The 24557-nt window shown below is 32.0% G+C and overlaps 1 protein-coding gene across 4 annotated transcripts; it reads right to left on the bottom strand.

Moving 5' to 3' along the window:
* Nucleotides 1-56: 56 nt before the first annotated feature.
* On the bottom strand, nucleotides 57-21837 carry LOC139503778 (asialoglycoprotein receptor 1-like). 4 transcript variants are annotated; one of them, XM_071293651.1, is made up of 9 exons: nucleotides 16388-16475; nucleotides 14919-14987; nucleotides 11420-11487; nucleotides 10028-10156; nucleotides 7930-8100; nucleotides 6789-6877; nucleotides 6364-6475; nucleotides 1502-1730; nucleotides 57-203 (listed from the first exon to the last, which is right to left on the bottom strand). In XM_071293651.1, the coding sequence occupies exons 3-9, from the start codon at nucleotides 11481-11483 to the stop codon at nucleotides 194-196; spliced, it is 804 nt and encodes a 267-aa protein (XP_071149752.1). In that variant the 5' UTR covers nucleotides 11484-11487; nucleotides 14919-14987; nucleotides 16388-16475; the 3' UTR covers nucleotides 57-193. The 4 variants fall into 4 exon arrangements, with proteins under 4 accessions (XP_071149752.1, XP_071149754.1, XP_071149753.1 ...); XM_071293653.1 differs by lacking the exons at nucleotides 14919-14987; nucleotides 16388-16475 and adding an exon at nucleotides 21797-21837; XM_071293652.1 differs by lacking the exon at nucleotides 14919-14987 and having other exon boundaries at nucleotides 16388-16474.
* Between the last annotated feature and the right edge of the window lie 2720 nt (nucleotides 21838-24557).

Raw genomic sequence — 24557 nt, 5'->3', positions numbered from 1 at the left:
ATTCTAAATTGAAGTTGATATATGAATGTCATTTGAAACTATGAAACTATGAACGGTTTGTATTTAGTCTCTCAAAATTTTATTAGAAATGCAAATAACATATCGTCCTCAGATAATTTAAAGCTGTCTTCAAAATTGGCAAATAGCATGTCGTCCTCAGATAATATATATGGCTCCCTCAAACTGACAGATATTATGTCAATCTACAAAAGAGAGAATTATAAATATCATATATGATATACGTAATTGTTTTTAGGTAGCAAATCTTTTTTTTAAATATGCAACTGTTTATGATAATTGTAATGCTGTATCTTTGCTACCTGCTTCTATCTAAGGAAAGATGGCTTACGACAATTAAACACCATTACACGAACAATCTGATATAGGAAACATATATAACAACGAGAAAACATTTTTCAAAATTGTCATTATTGTATGAGTCGTATACAGAGACTGTTTCCAACCAACATCAGAACGGACTATACAAATCAGTCCAAAAAGGCTTAATTGTTATGTTCATTATGGATGGTAAAATTTGAAAAACTACTTTTGCTATTTATTTATCCGATCCTAGACATTTCTGGGTATGTTTAAAGCTGACTGTGTGGTATTGAAATTGCTCATTGTTGAAGACCATACGGTGACCTATAGTTGTAAATATCTGGTTCATTTGGTCTCTTGTGGAGAGTTGTCTCATTGGCAATAAAACCAAATCTTCTTAATATGGTGTGGTAAACATTCAGACTTAGGTGCAAAGAGATTGGTAATATATCTGTCAACAGGGTAAACAAAAAAACAATCCCCACAATACTCACTTCAGCTGAAAATGCAAAAAAGTCCCTCATCAAATGACAAAATCAAAAACTCAAACACAACAAACAAATGTATAAAAACTGTAATTTCCTGACTCTGTAGATGCATTTCCTTAAGTAGAAAAAAGTGAATTAAACCTCGTTATAGCTAGCTAAACCTCTCACTCACATAACAGTCACACGAAATTCCACCATATTGACAACGATGTGCAAACAAAACAAACAGACAAAATAGGTATAAATGTTGAAAATAAGATAAAGCAGTCAACATCGCTCACAATCCCAGCCTTTATAAAAACAAAGGAACACAAAAGTTATACAGACAAAGCACACTATGCGCAAATACAAAATTTTAATCCTTTTATCTATGATGAATTTATTTACCCTTAATGATTCAACCAAAACGTTAAAATTTTTTACCATTCGATACTTTACAAAAAAAGTTAAATACCAAACATATGAACTCCAAATGCCAACTGGAATGTCCTTTATTAAATGACAAAATCATATGATAAAACACAACACACGAATGGACAACAACTGTCATATTCCTGATCAGGTAAAGCAATTGAAATTTTCTTATTTCCTATTTTCCCTTTATTGTCTAAAGGAAGTAGTTGTATAATGTATGTTTTATGTTTATATTTTCATTTTTCAGCCAATGTAAAGCGGAGTTCATTTCTACTTACCGAATTTCACAAACGGATTTAAAACTTTGAAAACAATTTTCGTCACCCCAGTAGAAAGCATAGTCTTGATGTATCAAACCACAGTTTGCACCTGCTGTACCACCAATCTGTTTTCTATCTGGTTGCTGTGGTGGTCCTTGGTACCAGTTACTGTAGTTAAGTGGTTTACCATCCAGCCATGTATATGACATTGCATTGTCATTGTATTTAAGGCCAATCCAAAAATTTGCTTAAAATTATAATATGAACATCATAAGTAAGATTGTTCTCTTAAAATGCAAAATAAAAAAAAGGACTGAAAATTAGATTTTTAAACTGCATGAACTTCTTTCAAATTAAAAAAAAAAAGAAATGTCATCAAGAATATTGTATGTGTTATTTAATAAATATCTATCACCAGCCCAGTAGTCAGCGTTTCGGTGTTGACATGAATATCAATTATATGGTCATTTGTGTATATATTTCCTGTTACAAATAAAGGCAACAGTAGAATACCGATGTTGAAAACTCATAAATCCACGGACAAAAAACAAAATCGGGGTAACAAACTACAACCGAAGGAAACGCATTAAATATAAGAGGAGAACAACGACACAACACTGAAATGTAACACACACAGAAACGAACCAAGCATCAGACAAAATCCCACAAAAATAACACATATACATCAAAACCATGAATTTGGTGTCAAAAAGTACCGTGTCACGTCTTATTGCAATGTGAATTTACACTAAAAAATAAGAGAAAACAAACGGCGCAACGTTAAAATGTAACACACACAGAAACGAACAATAATATAACAATAATAATAAAAAGAAGAAAAAAAAAGAAAAAAAACCAAGAAAAATAAAAAAAAAAACAATAACATAACAATGTCCATCTTCCTGACTTGGTACAGGACATTTTTAAAGGAAAAAATGGTGGGTTGAACCTGGTTTTGTGGCATGCCAAACCTCGCACTTTAATGGCAATGTTAAATATAACATTGAAATAACAATATAATATTACAGGACTGCAATACAAATAAAAAGGAAAACATATTAGACAAAGACACATGATTAATAGATAACAAAAAGCATCAGGTTTAAAATTCAATACGCCAAAAACGCGCCTCGTCCACACAAAACTTTGAATTTTTCGAAAAACTAAAGATTTTCTTATTCGAGCAATAGATTACTTTAGCTGTATTTGGCCCATTGTTTTGGAATTTTTGGTCCTCAATGGTATTCAACTTTGTACTTGTTTGGCTATATAACTATTATGATCTGAGCGTCACTGATGAGTCTTAAAATTCTGGTACCTTTAATAACTAATTATAAAAACAATTTACGAAAATCACATATAACTACCACTGAACTATAAGGTTCTTACTTGGGACAGACATAAATAGAATATTACGGAGTAAAACACGTGTGAAGACGCGAATTATTCTTTTAACATTTTAGAACCTTAGGGAGTATTTGTTGTTTTTTTCTATGCCTGTGACAATTTAAATATTGCTGAACAGTTTATTTTCCCGTATATGTTAAACTATAACATGATAGATATCGTTATTTTGTTATGAATAAACTAATCATAGATACCAGGATCGAATTTTTTTATTCGCCCTCGACGCGCGTTTCGTCTACAAGAGACTCATCAGTGACGCTCGAATAAAACAAATGCTTAAAAGGCCAATGGAAGTATGAGGTATCTTAAACATTTCAAAGTACACCAGATGAATACAGTGAATTTGTAAGTATGACCATATCAATAATAATCTATATCAGCACGGATCGCATGTATCGGTAATCCAAACTCCACCAGTAGTAACATCGACCCAGTGGTTGTAAATACACTTATTAACATGATAAATGTCTCCATTACATCGAATTGAAATTAAAGATTTGTTTCAAACGAGAATTTTCATAGTTGATATCTATATTTTAAATATACCTTAAAAGACAGAGTCATATACTATCACTAAAGTATGGGTTTGTTAAACATGTTAAATGCTATACATGTCATACTGAATCATTAGAGGCTGAACATGCTATAGTATTCAAATATGTTATAAGGTATATATTCCGTATGAAAGCAAGTAAAGTAAAAATTGAAAAATTCAAATATCTTACATAAAATCGACGTGTTTATACTACCCTTTAACCTACCGTAAGAATTGACACTTTTCAATACAATTTATAACAATACTTAAAGACCAAACAGCCTATTCATTTCTACCAGTGATTGTTCCTTAAAATTTTGTTTGAAGGTATTTCATGATTTGAGGAACAAAATATAATGAAAAAAATTTGGGGTCACCGACTTAGTTATGTCACTATAGCAACCTCACTTTCCTGTTTTCCCGAATGTTAACATAATATTTGCGTGTCATCTAAATTCTCAAAAAAATGCTTTATATCAAACCTACAAGCATAATTTTTGTTTCACGTTAAACAGTAGATTTGTATCTTTCAAATACAGGTTCAAGAGTTTAAGGCTCATATCGACGTGATCTTTAAAAATATGATTTATTTCATTCCCGCCAAAAATTAAACGTAAAACTGAAAAACGTTTCCAGTATTAAAAAGTATCTACCAGTGATTTCTTCATAAGAATTTAAAGAAGGAAAGTGCCATATGTACTCTTCAAAATAAAGCAAAAAAAAGTGTATGTCACCGACCTTTCAAAAAAGTAATTTTCATGATTTTTTTCTCGTTCGTTTTAAAGAAAAGAGTTGGTCTTTCTTCAGAACATTGCATCTGACGTCATAGTACAAACTTGCCTTGCTGGCGCACTATTTGAAAAAAAAATCGCAAATTGGACGTTTGAAACCGACATATAAATTTCCAAGAGTAACAACTATATTCGCCTACTTTATTGTCCAGTAATACTAGAGATTAAGCATGTATCAGTTTCAGACTTTTATGATGTTGCAGCACAATATAAACCTTCAGAAACTACAAAGTAAGATTTCCCCATCAGGATAATTAAGAGATAAGTGTATTGTATCTGAAGCTTTAAGGACGTCAATCGGTAGTTTTACTGTCGCAAATTTAGTTTACCTGGCGATGCGGAGCGGAGACAGGTAAACGGGTATTTGCGACAGTAAAACTACCGATGGACTTCCGCAAAGCTTAAATCACAATACAGTTATCTCTATTCTAATGCAAAACAAGTTTATGATTAAATTTTAATCATTATTTCAGTGTAAAATGTTCTTTAACGAAAATTCCGCGAAAAGATGTTATGTTCTTTGGTCCCTACACTATGTTACGTCATATGTTTGCTTCCGGCGTCAAACATAAACATCGGGCGTTTTCTGGCTTCTGTGCCGCTTCAAAATGTAATAAAATTTGATAAAAAGAAGATTTTTAGGCGCAACAAGTGAGTTTTTGGTTTATTATTGTAGAATTAAAATGGGAATACATTCTGAAATTCAAAATGTCGGCTACATTAGTTTCACACAAGGAGATAGAGAATTTTACGCTAGCTGTTATCCAATCAGAACAATTGTTACAATATAATTGCATTAGAAAATATAGTAAATCTAAATTGCTCATTTCGGAAATTAAAACAAAGAAAAAGTTGCCGTCATTGAAAATCGATTTTTTTTAATCTTTCCGGTCACAGTTATAATAGCTAAATGAAAGGGAGCGATTTTATGTAAGATAATATTCTTGGAGCAAATGTTTTTGTCATAAGCTAAATTTACAACAATTTAGTTTTCACTGAAAATTATGATTTTAATTCACATTCGCTGAGTAGTTTTATTAATATGTTTTGCCTTACAGCTAATTTCCTAATGCATGTAGGGTAAAACTTTGGTTAGCTTCCTTGCTTTGTTTGTATTAATGTTCACTCAAGCTCTAAAATTAAGATTGACATCTTAATATATAGGTATGTAAACCTGTATATACGTTGTCAAAATATAATTATGCAAAATATAAAAACAAAGCAAGCAGGCAAAACAAAAGTGTTGATCTACAGACATTAGGAAATTAGCTGTAAGTTTTAATGAGATTAGACGATATGTTTATCATTTCTCTTAAAGACAATTTGGAATGAAACAAATGACATACAAAAATGACCCTTTGTCATCATTTTATTTTTACTATAAGATTTTGTATAGCAAGCAGTATAAATAAATTTTAACTTCATTGCAAGATCGGACATTATTTTAAAAGAATCATCCAGACATCAGTCACATGCACATGTTACCAGTAGGTCAAAACTTTTAGGCATAATTGATTATCGGCCTAACCTTGTGAATAATCAATTTTTTATTTTATGAAAAATGAACACTTAAAATTTAACCAAGAACTTTAACCTGAAGCGGTACAAACGGACGAACGAACGGACGCCCAGACCATAAAACAATGTTCACCTAAGCTGTACACAATCGGCACAAACGAAAGACAAAAATCTACGCAAGTAAAGAAGAAATAAATGAAATGCAAATCGACGCAAATACATGTATAAGACAAAATCTACGCATGTGAAAGAATAAAAATAAAATAAAATTCAGAACGGCGCAAATGCAAAAAGTCGAGATCAAAATTTATATTTATTTTTCTATTGGAACGGCAAATGTAAAATATAGTGTGATAACTTATGTGCCCATTTGTGTTAAATATCCACATGATATTAAAGTAGCGCGACGCATAATAGTTCCTTTTTTCTTGGGAGACGTAGCGTACCTACATAGTGTGCACCATGTTGAAATCCGTAAAAAACGCGAAATAGGACGTTACAATTTGACGTTTTTTCATTGCTAGAAACAACGTCATAGAGCTTTTATGTCACTACCAAGTTGCGTTAGCTGATGCCCATACACAATAGGCTGTTTGGTCTTTAAGTAAACACATTAAAATTTGCCCTACCATTTCCTATGAGCTGTTTGTTCCGAATTAATGCAATAACATCTAATAAAAAAGCGTTTTCGTCACCAGTTTCAACAGAAGTTAAATGACCACCATTGGCGATGCAGATAGTCTACAAATATGAAAATTAGCTAAAAATTCACCAAATAAACCATGTTTATCATTGTTTAAACTGGACGATCATATGTCCAAAAAGACTCGTTACTGAATCAAAAATTATGTAGGAAAATGAAAAGGTACGGGATCAAACATTCAGTAAGGTCTTGCCATGTACAGCTTATGTATTTTGTTCATTGTTGTTATGCCAGAAAGACAGTACTGTACATATACCTCTGGTAAAAAGTAAAAACACATTTATAATGAAGAAAAAATCATGTTTTTGTTGCAGAAAATCATTTTGTATATCAAAATATGATATTCCATACCTCAGCCATAGCCCAACGTGCTCCACTACATCTGAATATGTACTTCGAACCACGAAAGAAGGCAACCGTCTCGGGGCATACTATGTTTACTAAAATTATTAAAACAGTATTAAATGTTTTATTAAACTTTTTCTGACAATTGTCATCCATTACAGTGTTTTAAAGTTGTTTGAGTTTAAAGTTTATTTTCTTCATTCATATTTGTAATTTCCGAAGAATATCAACTGATAGATTTTAATTGAAACAGGCAGACACATTCTTTTGGTTATTATTCGTATTATACACCATAGAAGATGTAAAGCAAACATATGTCAACATGGACACAAGTCATAAACAAATCTAAAATAACCATTGGTTTTAGTTATCATATTTTAACTTATGCAACTCGATAGCTGTATATAGTGTTAGAGGAGCTAATACTTATTTTTGTTTCGAAGCTACTACACACTTTTACAACTGTTGATCAACGACATTTCAATATCATTGATCTGCAAGTTTTTATAGTGGAAAATAGTTCATTACTGTGTTAAGTGTTTTATTGGATCTTTGTTACCTTTATTCACCATTTTCGAGACATAAGAAGTTTTTTTTATCAATTTCCCGAAGGTGTCATACTCCTAAACGTGACATTAAGTTTTGATTCTTATACTCAAAGATATTTATATCCTTAAGTATACATGTTAGTTCTGTTGTTACTTTGTTTTCTTTTCCTAGATGATGGTTTCCCGCCGTTGACGTTTGTAAGCCGAATCTGTTTTTATTAAAACTATTTATCGACTTTTGAACAGCGGTATAGTAGTGTTGCTTTTATAAGTATTGATCATTGCCAATGTGGAAATATACCATCTCATTCTGATTATTTGCTGCATTAAAAGTACTTACTGATTGGTAAGGTTTTTAAACCTTTATTGGATGTCATCTTCGACAACGTGTCTCTCTTCTTAATTTAGTGACCACGCTATTCCTCTTTGAGTATATCTCAACTCAACTGACAATATGCTCTCATGTTTTAATAATACTTATTAGATTAAATAACATTTGCTTAAGGTGAGGTGAAGATTTAAACATTGTAATATGAGTTTCTGTCTGTTACATACATGTATATTAAAAAAATCAAAGACACAGAATTTAAAGGTCTTACTACATTGTGGAATATTCCCATTCCAACCTGAAGCTGTGCAGATAATAGATTGTCTTCCAACCAGTTCAAGTCCTGCGTCACAGGAAAAATTTGCCGTGGAGCCAGTATTTCTTTCCGTTACAATGACTGAACCATCTTTTATACTGTCGGTTGGAATATCTTCACACTGAACTGCGACAATATTTGCAGTTTACAAGTTATTACCAACAAACAATACAAATACACTGTTGAGTTCTTTTTTTAACAAAGGTTAAGTGACACATCTTCGAGAAAAAAATCTGCGCTACGTTTGTTGATCGAAAATTAGTACTGTCATATTTTAACATGCATCGCAAAATGATCTGTTATAGTGGGAAAAGGAATTCATTACTATTCTGAAACACTAAGATAAGAACAAGTTCTATATTTGATTTGAATGCAAAGGAGTAGGTGCAGTATGGACCGATTTTGGCCTCAAATTCCATGTTCATCTAACAAAATAGTTTGGACACTTTTTAAACACTTAAGTTTATTTCAATTGATTCAATCAGTTTAAGTGGAAGACTTGAACAGATTGTGTCATTACAAACGATTCGATTCAAGCTTAAATATGAAAAATATTTCAAATATTTCAAAAACTTCCCTTTCCAGGTGTTTTTTGTCAAAAATGAAAGTGGCCGCATCCGTGTTCATCCTCAACCTTTATATATGTTATGTATTATCATCAAATACAACTTAAAGTTTAATATTATGAATGAACACGAATGCGGCCACTTTCATTTAAGACGGAAACCGTCTAAAATTTCACGAAAATGCTTAGATTCGGAAAATTTCAGTAATTTAGCATGACTGAGTGATACTAGTACACAATATTTGTTCATTGTGTTGTAAAAAACAGACCATATTTCTGTAGCAGAAGCATTCTTCTTTCCATTGAATATCTAAAAGATTACTTCTTCACAATTTTGTAAAACTGCTATATTTTGGAGCCAATAGGCATATAAGGGATCTTACTGAACCTACTCCTTTTATTTGTTAATTTCCCGAAAGTTTTTTATCGCAACATTTGTTTTTGATCAATTCGCCAAAAGATGTGTCAAGCATTAAAGAATGCTCTTTCAGAGTTTTGTAGTTTTCTTGTAAGTAATTGCTTTCATCTTGACAGTGATGATAGGATTCATTTAACGTTGGATAAATTCAATATCTCCACATTGAACTAAATAGTTAAAAAAGGTACCAGAATTAACATTTAGTACGCCAGACGCGTGTTTCGTCTACATTAGACTCATCAATGACGCTAATGTTAAAATAGCTATAATGTATGGACAAATATCTCAAGATTATACAATAAAATTCGCAATATGCCTAAGATTACATTAGATAGATTGAATATTTTTACACTGAACTAAAAATATATCTCAAGATTATGAAATAAAACTGAGCATGGAACTTCGGAATGTGTCAAAGAGATAACAACCTGACCAAAAAACAGAAACCAGTCGCAGACTATCAATGTGTTTTTAATACAGTCAGACAATCAACTCCCCAGTCGGTTCTAGTTCAACGATGATGAACGTCATAATCAACTCCGAAATATACAAATAACTTTTAGTTAGAAACATACGAGACCAACAAAGGCCAGAATCTCCTGACTTTGGACAGACGCAAACACGCGATGATGTAAAACAGGTTTGGTGAAATATCAACATTATACTCATTCCTCTAACCAATGTAGAACGTTAAAAGTTTAGTTTCATACAAATATACAATATATTAGAAAATGGTAATCCATATAATATGTTTAATTCAAGTCTTAGACAAGGTATATAAAATCTGCGCTGGGAATGTCACAACGCATACCCTCGCTGCGATCTGAATAATAAATATATTTTCTTACGTTTTAACACACCAACAGTCAGAGGAATTCAAGGTAATTAAACACACCATATATTTAATCTTTATAGAATAATTAAAATCAATACACTCGACGAAACATTGAAGTAAAATATTCTTCTGCTAACTGTAGATACGGGCTCTATCTAAATAATCTAGCTAATGTTTACTTGATTAACTGCACATAAATGCTAGTTTACGACGACTTGCATGATATTATACTTACACACACAACACTGTCTCCCCCGACAACAGCTTCCCTTTCCTTCCCATCCTGAACCAAAATTGCTTTCACAAGTGGAATCTTTATTTCGGGTGCATTTTCCCTTTGATGCCATACATTGCCTAGTAAGCTCTTGAAAATAAAAGCAGAGTATTTGAAGGTATCATGGACAGAGAGCAAGCACAAACTTGTTAAAACTTACAACTGAAATTGATTAGATTTGTTTTAAACTCAATCAAAAGTTTATTTTTTGTTCTCTTTCTATCATTAAAACGCTCATACAAATCTTATCTCGAGGCATTGAAACAAACAACATGGCATTATATTTAATAAATAAAAGAAAAAATGGTCGTTTTAAATAATACCCATATTTTAGAATATTTTCCCTTATATTTTCAATACTGACACTTCACATTTTACTATAGGCGTAAGATGTCCAATGATTGTATCTAATTGACATATACTTTCCCTGCGAACATAGGTAATTTCATATACCATTGGAGATGAACTTTTGTTTCACTTCTGATCTTGTTGTCCCAGATATAAGAATGATCCATTTATTGGTATGATGTAAATGGGGATTTAAAAGAAAGGAAAATTGCCGAAAATAGACAAAGAAGAGAAAATTAACCCCCAAAAAAGAGAAGAGAATAATTCGGTGATTAAATGCAGGAAAACAAGTAAACAGAATAGGAAAATCAAGCTTTGAATCAAAGAATACAGAATAAAACTCCAACTGTATTTCATACCTGTAACACATATTATTATTAAAGCATGCACGTTCACAGCTGGGAGCTGAGCATTCACAAAGGCTCTTTTTGTTATAATAAACGTTGTAACGTATGTGTGTTATGTCACTTAACTTATCTATCATATCTTCTTCCTTATAATTTTTATTCCTTCAGTTTTAAAAAATATTTAACTAATCAAAATAGTCGCCAATATCGTGATTACTTTTTATCTGAAACTAGTAGAAAAGAAGCCACAGTTTTTCTGATTAATTACTGTGTTTTGCTAAGATATGACAGCATTATATATCTAGTTACATTTATTTAGTTAAAGAGGGGTGTGCCCACAGTAAGATTAAAGCCAATATGCCATAGTCGTATCGTTTTCATTGTTTAAGTATGCATTTTATTCATAATTTGAAAGGAAACGTTGTCCAACGGAAGCTGATTTGATTGTGAAAAATATATACCTATACCCTAACAATTTATGTATTTGGTGAACCTATTCTTTTCATGCAAAATATATCATAACGGTAAAAATCATCAATTTTTCTAAACACAAACTAACTATTCTACAATTATATATGAAATGTAGTGTAAGATCTATGTTGACCCCTTTATTGTGTATGTTTTTTGTTTGTTTTACGAAATATGCCAAACTTCTTACTTCCTGCATTTGCCAGGTGACATATGGTGACAAAGACAGCTACCAAACACCATATTTTTGACATAACTCTGAAAACATATCGAATAATACATGTATCTATAAGTTCGAAACTAAACTTATCCATAAACAATGATAAAATATGAAACAGTTACTAAACGACTGTTTCAATAACTTCCGTTACGTTGCTGTACTATCTGCTTTTAAAACAATGATAATCGTCTATATATGTATAAGTGAAACATGTAACATAGAGTTTGTTTATAATTAGAAACGTTGTATTCGTTGTATACGTTGAAACACACAAAATACCCTTTAACAACGCACATCGTGAGTTTCTTCATGTACATAAACGACTGATGGCAGCATACAACTATGTATTGTTCAAAATGATCAGACGAACAACACTTTGTTACAAAACAAAGTAAAGTATAAGACAAGGTACGGTCTTCAACACATATCATTGGCTCTTACTAAACCGCAAGCTATAAAGGGCCCAACAAGATGGTGTAAACCAACCGGGAAAACCAACCGTCTAATCTATATAAAAAAAACAGAAACAAGATACACTTATTAACAACATCAACAAACGACAAATAATGAATATAAAATTCCTGATTTAGGACAGGTGCGAACAACTGCAGCAAGTTTATATAAAGGCAACGGTAGTGAACCGCTGTTCGAAATTCATTAATTGGATGTGATTTAGTTTTTCGAAAAATTCAAAGTTTTGTATACAGGAAATTTATAAAAATGACCACATTATTGATATTCATGTCAACACCGAAGTGCTGACTACTGGGATGGTGATACCCTCGGGGACGAAACGTCCACCAGCAGTGGCATCGACCCAGTGGTGTAAATAGTTATCAAAGGTACCAGGATTATAATTTAGTACGCCAGACGCACGTTTCGTCTACATAAGACTCATCAGTGACGCTCATATCAAAATATTTATTAGGCCAAACAAGTACAAAGTTGAAGAGCATTTGGGATACAAAATTCCAAAAAGTTGTGCCAAATAGGGCTAAGGTAATCTATGCCTGGAATAAGAAAATCCTTAGTTTTTCGAAAAATTCAAAGTTTTGTATACAGGAAATTTATAAAAATGACCACATTATTGATATTCATGTCAACACCGAAGTGCTAACTACTGGGCTGGTGATACCCTCGGGGAAGAAACGTCCACCAGCAGTGGCATCGACCCAGTGGTGTAAATAGTTATCAAAGGTACCAGGATTATAATTTAGTACGTCAGACGCGCGTTTCGTCTACATAAGACTCATCAGTGACGCTCATATCAAAATATTTATTAAACAAAACAAGTACAAAGTTGAAGAGCATTTGGGATTCAAAATTCCAAAAAGTTGTGCCAAATACGGCTAAGGTAATCTATGCTTGGAATAAGAAAATCCTTAGTTTTTCGAAAAATTCAAAGTTTTAATTTTGTATACAGGAAATTTATAAAAATGACCACATTATTGATATTCATGTCAACACCGAAGTGCTGACTACTGGGCTGGTGATACCCTCGGGGACGAAACGTCCACCAGCAGTGGCATCGACCCAGTGGTGTAAATAGTTATCAAAGGTACCAGGATTATAATTTAGTACGCCAGACGCGCGTTTCGTCTACATAAGACTCATCAGGAAACACATTAAGAGTTAAATGTTTTATAAGGTACTCGCATTTACCCTGATCTGAAACAATAGTGTAACATATCAACATAGAAAGACACCAGTCATGTAAAGCTTATACTTGAAAAAAAGCATAATGTGATGGATAATAGGAATGCGTTGTTGTTGAAATATATGGTATGTAAAATATTGAAAGGCAACTTTGAAATTTCTTTGATTCTATATTTAACAAAAAGATATCGTTTATATTAAGTGACATTTTGAATTCTTATCTATGTCAAAAGTATCTGAAACAGAATATTCATGCAGATGTCTATGAAGGTTATTTGGAATACTAAAAACATGTATCAAACAAAACTGTGTCTTCCTTGATCTAGATGTGAATGTGTAACTGAAAGCTAATCGCATAATCTATACAAAACAAATTGTTCTTTAATTGCGACTATCAACTGTCGTCTAATTGCTTATCGTCTATCACATACATAAAAATATAAAATCAATTAGAGAACCGACAAGTTGAACATAATTAGTTTCAGTTTTACCCTTACATTTTATATTTATTTTAATACTTTTTTGTGATATAAAGAAGGTCGCCAATAGGTCATCAATTCAGCTGGCCCCTAAATACATATACATACTATTTCAGTGATAATGAACGCCTTGCTAAACTTCAAATTATACACAAGAATCTAAAGTTAAAAATAATACAAGACTAACAAAGGTCTGTCAGGCGCAAAAAATGTGGCAGGGTTAAACATTTTTTATGAGATGTTTACCCTTTAAATCTGTATATTTAAAAATAACTGTTCTTTACTCGTCTGTGATCTATGAGATCGAATGCAGCGGAAAGGTCCAGAAGCACTTATACCACTGATGAATGTTTGTCTAAAGCTGCATTTATATCATGATAATATTTAGAGTATGTATTAAAGATAAAGTATAACATATTTCATAAAGAATAATATTCAAAGTATGTATAAGATTTGAAGTATAACATTTAGAATATTCATTTAACACGAAGAATAATATTTCAAAATATTCATTTAACATGAGGTATAGCATTTGAAGTATTCATTTAGCATGAAGAATTACATGTAAGGATGTTCGCTTGTCCTGTTTTTATATTTCTGTAAGATTTACGAAATCCTCATCCATTTTAATGCCTCAAAATATTTGCCAATTGACTCCCATTTTTCCTTTTAAAAAATTTCTACATGTGTAATAAAAAACCATGTGTAAAAGTCAAATACAATTTTTATTATGTTTTAATAATTTCTGAGAACTTGAACTTGTCAATAATATACCTATGAAAAGTCAGGAAGGAATATTTTCCCGCACAATATCAACGCCTTATATCTCGAAAACAAGCACATTGACTTATTTATTTTATTTTGCTTTTTTGATTCCTTTATCAATCTCCTATCAATATAAACTAGTGTTTTAAAAAGCTAATTATTTAGAACAGAGAAGCGAACTCCCTTAAAGTATTTATTTAAGATGAAGAATAGCATTTAAAGTATTCATTTTACATTGAACAATATACATTTAAAGTATGCATATAACATGAATAATATCTATATTATTGATATCACATGCAGTATAGTATTTACTAAATTACGCAAATAAAATTTATGTAAACTTCGAAACAACAAAACTGGATATTGGGGTGCGGGAATTTCTCGTTACATTTAAGATTTGTTGGTGACCTTCTGATGTTGTCTTTTCTATGGTCGGGTGGATGTTTCTTTGACACATTCCTCATTTCCATTCTCAATTCTATTGGTACAATTCATAATTTCAATAAAAGTATTGCATTAACAAATTTCCATAACTGAGTATCTATTAAGACAACATATATACTTACAATTAAACTGTACAAAATTTTCCGATGCAAACTTTCCTAATCTTTGGCAGATTTTTAGTGTGTCCAAGTCTATGGAAAATGATTTGCAAATGAAAAATAATGCAGTACACATACGACCATTAACTTGGATTATTTAAACAAGTGAACATGTACGACAACGGAAGCATGTCTATAAACGTTTGTGAAATAACCAGTAAATACTATAACTAGTCAATAAAATATGGCGGCAAAAAAACACCTAATTGATGAATTCATAACATAAATACTGATTTAACGATTGAAATGATGTGCCTCGTAAACATAAACATTTTCTAATCTGTGCATTCATTTAACCAACTTGTAATTAACGTGTAGTCCCTTAACAAACAAGAAGGTGGATTTTTAATAAATAAAAAGGGGGATAAATAAAAATTAACAGTTTGGATGTTCAAATAATATGTTATTCATCGGTATGGCATCTTTTTTTTTAAATTTTATGACGATCTTAACAAAATTGGTATCCGTTAATTTCATGTTTCACTTTATAAGCTTTACCAACCGTAGACAGTAAAATGTTAACTATAATAACTCCTTTTCTGAAATATCCGTTACTGAAAAAAGCGGTGTCCTTGTTCATTGCGGACTTCGACCGGTATAGCACATTATGTCCCTTTTCTGGGTAAAGGGTCACATCTTTATATATCTGCAATAGATTTGAGGTGTTTCGCGTTTGTAACGTCACATTTGCCATAGATTAGGAATCTGCCATAGATTTGGAACCCGCCATAGATTTGAGTCCTACATATATAAAATGTTTTAAACGGCTAAAGAACTCATTGGAACATTTCTATCAACGGATATAAAAAGAAGAGAGAGATTACAAAAGAGGTGGCTTTCGACAAAAGACATAAATCTCTCAAAACCAGACAATACAATTGCGAAAAATAAATGGACTTGTGTGTAAAATCATTAAATAGAAATTTAACGACTAAGCAACTCTTGGTAAATTGTCTAAGGGTGTAGAGCTTTTTTCAGGGCGATAACTCCTTAAATCAGTGATACGTTTGTAAAAGTCAAGTTTCATCAATATATGTTATTTAAGCAATTACCTTAATAAGATTAAATCTATGTCACCTTGAAGCTTAGAATATATTAATGAAAATGGTTGACACAAAATTTCTAATAACTGAATTATTTTCCTTAACTTAGGTTTAATTCCTCGAGTGATGTAAGATTGTTGTCTTTCAATTGAATTTGACTTGCACATTGACGTTTTTTTGGGAGTGTTAAAATCTCTCAGCAAACAAGATGGCGGCCGTAAAATTTACGAAGGGATTAGTTCAACCTTGCCATTTGGAACACTAAAGCTTTCAGCGAACAAAATAAGTCAAATTTCGTCTGATGGAATACTCTGATATAATCTTTTAAATTGTAGTGAATAATTTTAAAAAACTAGAATATCATTTGTTCGAAAATTAGTAAAAACTTACCAATATGTGTAATAGCAGTCCCGTAGATAGAAGGATGATTTTTCAAAATTCAGTGGTTACTTAAATACTTAGTTAAATAAAAGTACTAAGTGAATGATCTGCAACATGTGCAAGGTGAATAACATCAATTAGTGACACATGTTGTTTTTCTGTCTTAATATTGACTGAATAAGCAAATATTGTTAAACATGTTACTTTCTTTAACGGTTGATAAATTCTTTTCAATTCTTGATGCATATTGTTATTTAATCAGCAAATGGTAAAATCACAAAAAATCTGAACTCAGAGGAAATTCAACAGAAAGGCTCTAATCAACTGACAAATTCAAAAGCTCACACACATCAAACAACTGGGGAACAACTGTAATGTACGTGAGTTGGTAGAGGCATTTTGTATCGAAGGAAATGCTGGACCAAGCCTGGTTTTATAACAAGTTTAACCTTTTGATTGTATGGTAGTCGCATGCAATTTAATCACTTTGAAAAAGATATATGTGAACAACACAGACAGACACAACAGGCAAAAATGAAGAAAAAAAAGGATACAGAAGTGAACATTGTGTTATAAAAAAAATAATCACCACAAAACAAACAAATATGTAACAAAAAAACATAATAAGATATAAAGACAATACACAAAAGCCAACTCGAGTTTCCTCTCAAAAGAACACTTTCAGGGCGCTCAAATCCAAGGAGATGAATTGTGAAGTTGAATAAATCAAAGCTGCATACAATTGATAACTAAGGGAGGGTCGGGATCTCGCTGACATGTTTAACCCCACCACATTATCTTTGTATGTGCCTGGCTCAAGTCAGGAGCATGTAATTCAGTGGTTGTCGTTAATATAAATTACATAAATGTTTTTGCTCTTTATATAAATTAGGCTGTTAGTTTTCTCTTTGAATTAATTTACTTTGTCAGGACCTTTAATAGCTGAGTATGCGATATTGAATTTGCTTATTGTTGAAAGTTGAACGGTGTTATTTTAGTCTCGTGCAGGGAAATATATCATTGAAATTCATACCATAACTTCTTTTTTTTAATCAATTTAAAAAAACCATCTTCGTCTAGATTAGACCCAATGCGGAAAGATTTTATATTTTTAATACGTTTTCACTTCCTTTTTATTTTCCAATGTTTTCTATATACAAACATGACAAATGTAACTTAATGGTTTATACAATTTGTGATACTCCTTTGCATGCTAATGTAAAATATTGTCCTTTAACTTACATTAGTTAGTAAGTAAATTGTTTGATATATGTGTGAATTATGGTTTACAAAAACTCTAATATTTCATAATATGTTATTACGATATTGATAATACATTTTAATAGATATTCAGATGTAAAAGCAAATTAAAAGTACTTTGATGATGCAAGCTAATTATGCATAAATTAATAGTGATTTTGCAACGTATGTACTTCTTGCTAATGTACGTGTTACATCTTTCATACTTCGTTATCAATATATATAAATTATGATATAGTCAGCGGAATTTCACATCGATCTTTTAAAGTACACTAGAAATATAGATAATATATATACAAGTCTAAATTGAAAACCACGTTCAAACCTATGATTAAACTATCGATATGTATAAACAGTGAAATGAAATAACTTATTCCAACATTAACGTGACAGTTGGTTTTAAGAAGTTGTTATCATTCGTTAAATACATTCAATCATTTAAGAAATTGTCTGATATATGTGTAGAGTATTGTTTACCGAAACTGTATTATTTCATTAATTCATTTTATATACTGTTACTATGATATTGATAAGGTATTCTAATATATATTCACTCATGATAAGAAGATAAAAGTACGTTGCTGATACTAGCTAATCAGCAACATGTTACATTGAATAGTGACACGTTTTGTCTTTCGCTGTTAATATAATTGATTTTCTAAGTTATGTACGTCTTGATTATGTACGTGTAACATCTTTCTTACTTCGTCTCCAATATATTAATTATGATAAGTAAGCAAAATTTTACATGTAACATCAGAAATAAAGATAAAATAAATTTATATATATTTTATTAGTAATTATTATATAAATTTTCCGTAATAACTTGGCCAGCTAAAATATATATGAATAAAGGACAAGCGTATGCCGCTAACATGTTTAGTCCAACCACATTCTATATGTATGTGCCTGTGCCTGTCAGGAGCATGTTATCAAGTAGTTATCGTCTATTATAATGTTACATATTGTTTTTTCGTTCATTTTTATGTACATAAATGAGGTCATTTGTTTTCTTGTTTGAGATGTTTTACGTTGTCATTTCGGGGCCTTTGATAACTGACTATGCGGTATGGGCTTTGCTCATTGATGTAGCCATACATTGACTTATAGTTGTTTTAAATTTCTGTGTTATTTGGTGTCTTGTTGAGAGTTGTCTCCTTAGCACTCATATCACATCTTTTTTGTAGGTGCAATCAGGATGTTTACACTGGAAATCGTAAATATTAAGATCCTGGAAATGTGTTTATAATTGAAAATTATACGTATTATTGATTTGGTATAGGTATAAGATTATGTAGATGTTATATGGTACGTTATAGTCTTTGTTACGTTATCAGACTAGATCGGTGATTAGTCATACCGGAAGTGAGAGATTGTCGTGAGTAGCAGCTGACTAAAGTTGTCGTCAATTTATTTCCCTAAGAAACAATTTCCCCGGGAAACAATGTAATTTAAAAAAAAATTAAAACCATACGCACAAAATAGTGCACCGTTATTCTATCTTCGCAGACACTGTATACTGATTACATTACGTAACACAAATCACAGATAATTTATTAATAATGTTTAAATTTTAAGAAAAGGGGTGATATTCATTTTTCATAGATTGATTAATTATTTTCTTAATGATTCTAGTATATAGAAGGGGAAACATTGTTTATGTCAAACAAGTATGCATTCACTAGTGATTACTAGTTTGTTATTCCATCCGTCAGGACAATTTTCCAAACATTTTATCCTCATGTTTGAATATATTTATTAGATATTTGATATAAACTATGAACACTCATAATATTACTAGGAGGGGGTCATATTTTGTGTTTCCAGTGGAAACATATTTTTTTTTGTGTTTCCAGAGGAAATATTTTGTTATGTTTCCAGGGTTTGTCTAGAAATTTTTTTAACTAATTGTCAATGTTTTCCCCCTCCTAATTCATCTCAGAAATTTTTAGTGTTTCCAAGGAACACATTTCATTCTTTTTTATGTGTTTGGCACGGGGAACACATTTTTTTTTTGTTGTCTAGTAATTATTGTTTAACTACTTGTTAATCTATAATGATGTCGTCTAGTATTGGTTTCTCTGCTTCTGAAAGATTTCATTTTCATGTTTTAAGGACAGATTTAATTCTAATCAGTTTCCGTGTTTCCAGGAGGAACATTTTTTCTTTGTTTCCAGGGGAAACATTTTTTTTTTGGGTTTCCAGGGGAAACTTTTTTTAGTTGGTGTTTCCAGGGGAAACTTTATTTTGTGTTTCCACGGGAAACATGTTTTGTGTGTTTCCGGGGGAAACATTTGTTTTGTGTGTTTTCAGGGGAAACTTTTATTTGTGTGTTTCCACAGGAAACATTTGTTTTATGTTTACATTTTTGTCTAGTAATAATTTTTTAACTACTTACGAAAGATTTCATTTCATGTTTCCAAGGGACACATTCAATTCTATTTTATTTTTTTGGTATTTCCAGGAGAACCTTTTGTTTTTGTTTTTACAAGGGATACATTTTAATTTGTTGTTTCCAGGGGAAACTTTTTTTGTGTCTACAAGGGAAACATTTTATTTATTTCAAGCGATGAAACGCTGGAAACTTATAAAAAACAAATAAAATGTTTACCTTGGAAACACAAAAAAAAAAAGATTCCCCTGGAAGCACCAAAAATAATAAGAATTGAATTTGTCCCTTGGAAACATGGAATGAAATCTTTCCTAAGTAGTTAAAAAAAAATTACTAGACAAAAATGGAAACATTAAAAAAATGTTTCCCGTGGAAACACAAAAATAAAAATTTCCCCTGGAAACACAAAAAAGCATGTTTCCCCTGGAAACACAAAAAAACATGTTTCCCCTGGAAACACAAAATAAAGTTTCCCCTGAAAACACCAACAAAAAATAAGTTTCCCCTGGAAACACAAAAACAAAATGTTTCCCCTGGAAACACAAAAACAAAATGTTTCACCTGGAAACACCAACAAAAAAGTTTCCCCTGGAAACACAAAAAAAAATGTTTCCCCTGGTAACACAAAATAAAGTTTCCCCTGGAAACACCAACAAAAAAAAGTTTCCCCTGGAAACACAAAAACAAATGTTCCTCCTGGAAACACGAAAATTACATGTGTCCCTTGAGAACATAAAAATGAAATCTTTCCTAAGAAAACCCATGCTAGGCGACATAATCATAAATTAACAAGAAGGTAAAAAATAATTACTAGACAACTGTGGAAGTACTTAAGAAATGGGTTCCTTGGAAACATGAAAATTGTCTAAGATAACCCCAAACTAGGAGGAAGAAAATATTGACAATATAAAAAAGAAGATGTGGTTTGATTGCCAATGAGACAACTATCCACAAAAGACCAAAATGACACAAACATTAACAACTATAGGTCACCGTACGGCCTTCAACAATGAGCAAAGCCCATACCGCATAGTCAGCTATAAAAGGCCCCGATAAGACAATGTAAAACAATTCAAACGAGAAAACTGACGGCCTTATGTTAGTAAAAAAAAATGAAGTAGTTAATTTCTTTTAGACAAACCTGGAAACATAACAAAATGTTTCCCCTGGAAACACAAAAAAATGTTTCCACTGGAAACACAAAAAAATGACCCCCAACCCCTTAAAAATATCATGAAATGTTCATAGTTCATATCTAATAAATATATTCAAACATGAGGATAAAATGTTTGGAAAATTGTCCTGACGGATGGAATAACAAACTAGTGATCACCAGTGAATGCAAACTTGTTTGACATAAACAATGTTTCCCCTACTATATACTAGAATCATTAAGAAAATAATTAATCATTCTATAAAAAATGAATATGACCCCTTTTCTTAGAATTTAAACATTATTAATTAATTATCTGTGATTTGTGTTACGTAATGTAACCAGTATGTATATACAGAGAGTCAGTGTCTGCGAAAATAGAAGTATGTTGAACTATTTTGTGCGTATGGATTTAAAAAATTTTAAAATTACATTGTTTCCCGGGGAAATTGTTTCTCAGGGAAATAAATTGACGAAAACTTCAGTCAGCTGCTCGTGAGTACGATAGAGTGTGGCAGATTTAAAAGGACGATTAGTTGTTACTGAACCAGATCAGTTAAGTTGAACATTTACTAACATTATCAACTGCTATTTGTTGTACATATGCAATTACCAATGTAAATAATAAACTGATTGATAAGTTTACTTCTTGTGTGTTACAGTGGTGACAGCGGTGTGGATGGAGCCCCAATAGACAACTTTCGAGTTCGATGCATTTCCGTCAAAAACTCTGGTTTTAGTAAACGTCATTTGTGCGTTTAGGGGCGTCGTCACTTCCATTCCAATGTTGAGCGAGTGGTTGGAAAACTATAATTCTATATTGTACGAATTATACGACAAATTGAATTCTCAAAATTGACAATCAGCATTGGTGTCATTAGGGAATTGTCATTAAGTACCTACAGAACAACCATTATTTCTAGTTTATCCTGCACAATGACGATCACCAAGACGCTTGATGAACGTAAATAGTGCAGGGATACAGGCGACCCCCTCTATCTGGTAAATGACGTCATAAAGGCGCGTATAATTGACGAGTTTTTTCCGGTGACGGATGAACTCGAAAGTGGTCTATCGGGCCACTAGCGTTTATTGTGACTGATTCATGTGGTAATAATTTTGACAGTAACAGAATATTTGAACAGCCACCTGACTTTAAAATAGAATATTGCATTGTCCATGGAGCCACAGTAAATCAAATGCCGGTTCGCCGAATATCGGTTAGCCACGCCTACTGCTTAACAACGGTAGTCAAGAAGCGTATGCCCGTCAACTTTGTAAACAAGTATGGCCGACATCTTGCAACTACAGGATGTCCCAGACGACTTTTCAGCATCATATCTTGTTTATTTGCCAACCCTTCGACAAAAACAAAGGGCAACTGCTATTGTAAAGGACAGTTATGTTAAATCGGTATCAATATTTAGAGCAGGAAATGAACGTATTGCGATAAAATCCAATGTTAACCGCAGCCAGAGGAAGAGTGAAGATCCACATACTATTAACCTGGACGTGAATGAAACAACACGTAAACTAGAAGATGCACACTGTAGCTGCAAGGCAGGGTTAGGATTATTAAGTCTTTCCACTTTTCTGTGGAAAGACTTATTCTTTTTCTTCTGATTATTAGGTCTTTCCACTTTTCTGTGGAAAGCCTATTGTATTTGTTCTGATTATTATTATTATTTTTTTTTTTTTTCCGCCAAATTTTGTTCTTGCGATAAATGTTTGTTTCGCAATATGTCGCTTAGATTTTTTTCATATTGTATCGTATAGTTTATGCGCTTTTAAATTTCACCCTGCTAAGCCGAACCATTTTCTTTGTAAGAGTTATCTCCCTATTCACTGTTTGTCATGTGTGTGCATCTCCTTCGTAACAAAATAAGAAAGCGACAAAATTCTTTTTACAAATTGTTCGTTACATCCTCAGGAATTTTTGTCTAATTTGGATCGAAGCGATTCGATGAAATTTTATAGGAGTTATGTACCTTTACGGAATAAATTTGTCGGTATGTTTTTTTAACTCATAAACCGTTAACCGTATAACCCTGGAATGTTTTTATTTGAGTCCCCTGGGTCCTAACTTAGAAAATTAGGTCAAGGTCAAAGGTCAAGGTCATATTTTAGATTATTTCCCTATAATTCTTGAATGGTTATAGATACAGAAAATTTAAGCAGTGAAAAATGTTCAGTACTTCAAGGGGCAACTTTGTTACATTATGACTGTATTGGTTTTACCATTATGTAAGGGACATAACCCCCATTGATGGTTTATAAAAAGCCATTATTAGGCAAAACTCTTAAACAAAAGGTCCTTGACCCATAGGGTCTTTTGCAATGACATTGTGAAGCAATGACCTTGACAAAGGTCACAAGGTCAAAGGTCAAGGTCATGTACATATGTGATTTGGGGCACGACTTGAAGAATTTTATGTGTGTTTGCCAACCAACCAACCAATCATGATCAATCAATAAATCATGCTCATGATCAATCAACCAATCATGATCATGATTAATCAATCAATCAATCAATCATGTTTCCGTCTCATGTGTTTAATATAGGGTTCAAGATCTCCTTTGTTTCTTTTTCGCTGTTTCAATTGACCCTTTCCAACGTGTTTAACCAACCAACCAACCAACCAACCAACCAACCAACCAACCAACCAACCAATCAGTCAATCAATCAATCAATCAATCAATCAATCATGTTTCCGTCTCGTCTCGTGTGTTTAATATAGGGTCCAAGATCTTCTTTGTTTCTTTTTCGCTGTTTCAATTGGCCCTATCCAACGTGTTTTACCAACCAACCAACCAACCAACCAACCAACTAATCAATCAATCAATCAATCAATCATGATCATGATCAATCATGATAAATCAATCATGATCAATCAATCATGATCATGATCAATCAATCATGTTTCATGAAAAATTGAAATTTAATATTGTTCTTGCGTCACTTCTGAAAAAAAAATCCACATGTACTCTGAAACTACAAATACAATCGACCTCAAAATTTGCAGTCAGCAGGGCATACATGTACTAAAAGTTTATAAAAAAACTTGGTGCAGATATCTCTCAAAGCTTTTCCTAGAGAAAAGAAATTGCAATGCCGTAAAAATTGCTTGCTAGGTCCGTAAATTTCAGTAAAAGCCTACAATAAAATGTCCGCTCCGAGATTGAAATACTAATCTGTGTTACAAACAGGTGCTGAAAAATGTACATTATCAGAAAATAATCAATAAATGTGTTTTAAAGTTACACCGGATCAAATAAATCCAAATCATGCACTGCTTGTGATCTGTCATCAAAATGTCAATTTCCTACAATGACAAAAGAAATTACATTGTGTGCATTCCGTCTCTATACATGTT

This window comes from Mytilus edulis, chromosome 14, assembly GCF_963676685.1.
Source record: "Mytilus edulis chromosome 14, xbMytEdul2.2, whole genome shotgun sequence".
In the NCBI taxonomy this organism is placed as follows: domain Eukaryota; kingdom Metazoa; phylum Mollusca; class Bivalvia; order Mytilida; family Mytilidae; genus Mytilus; species Mytilus edulis.
Note: the sequence above shows the minus strand (reverse complement) of the source record. Positions and strands in the feature narration are given on the sequence as shown.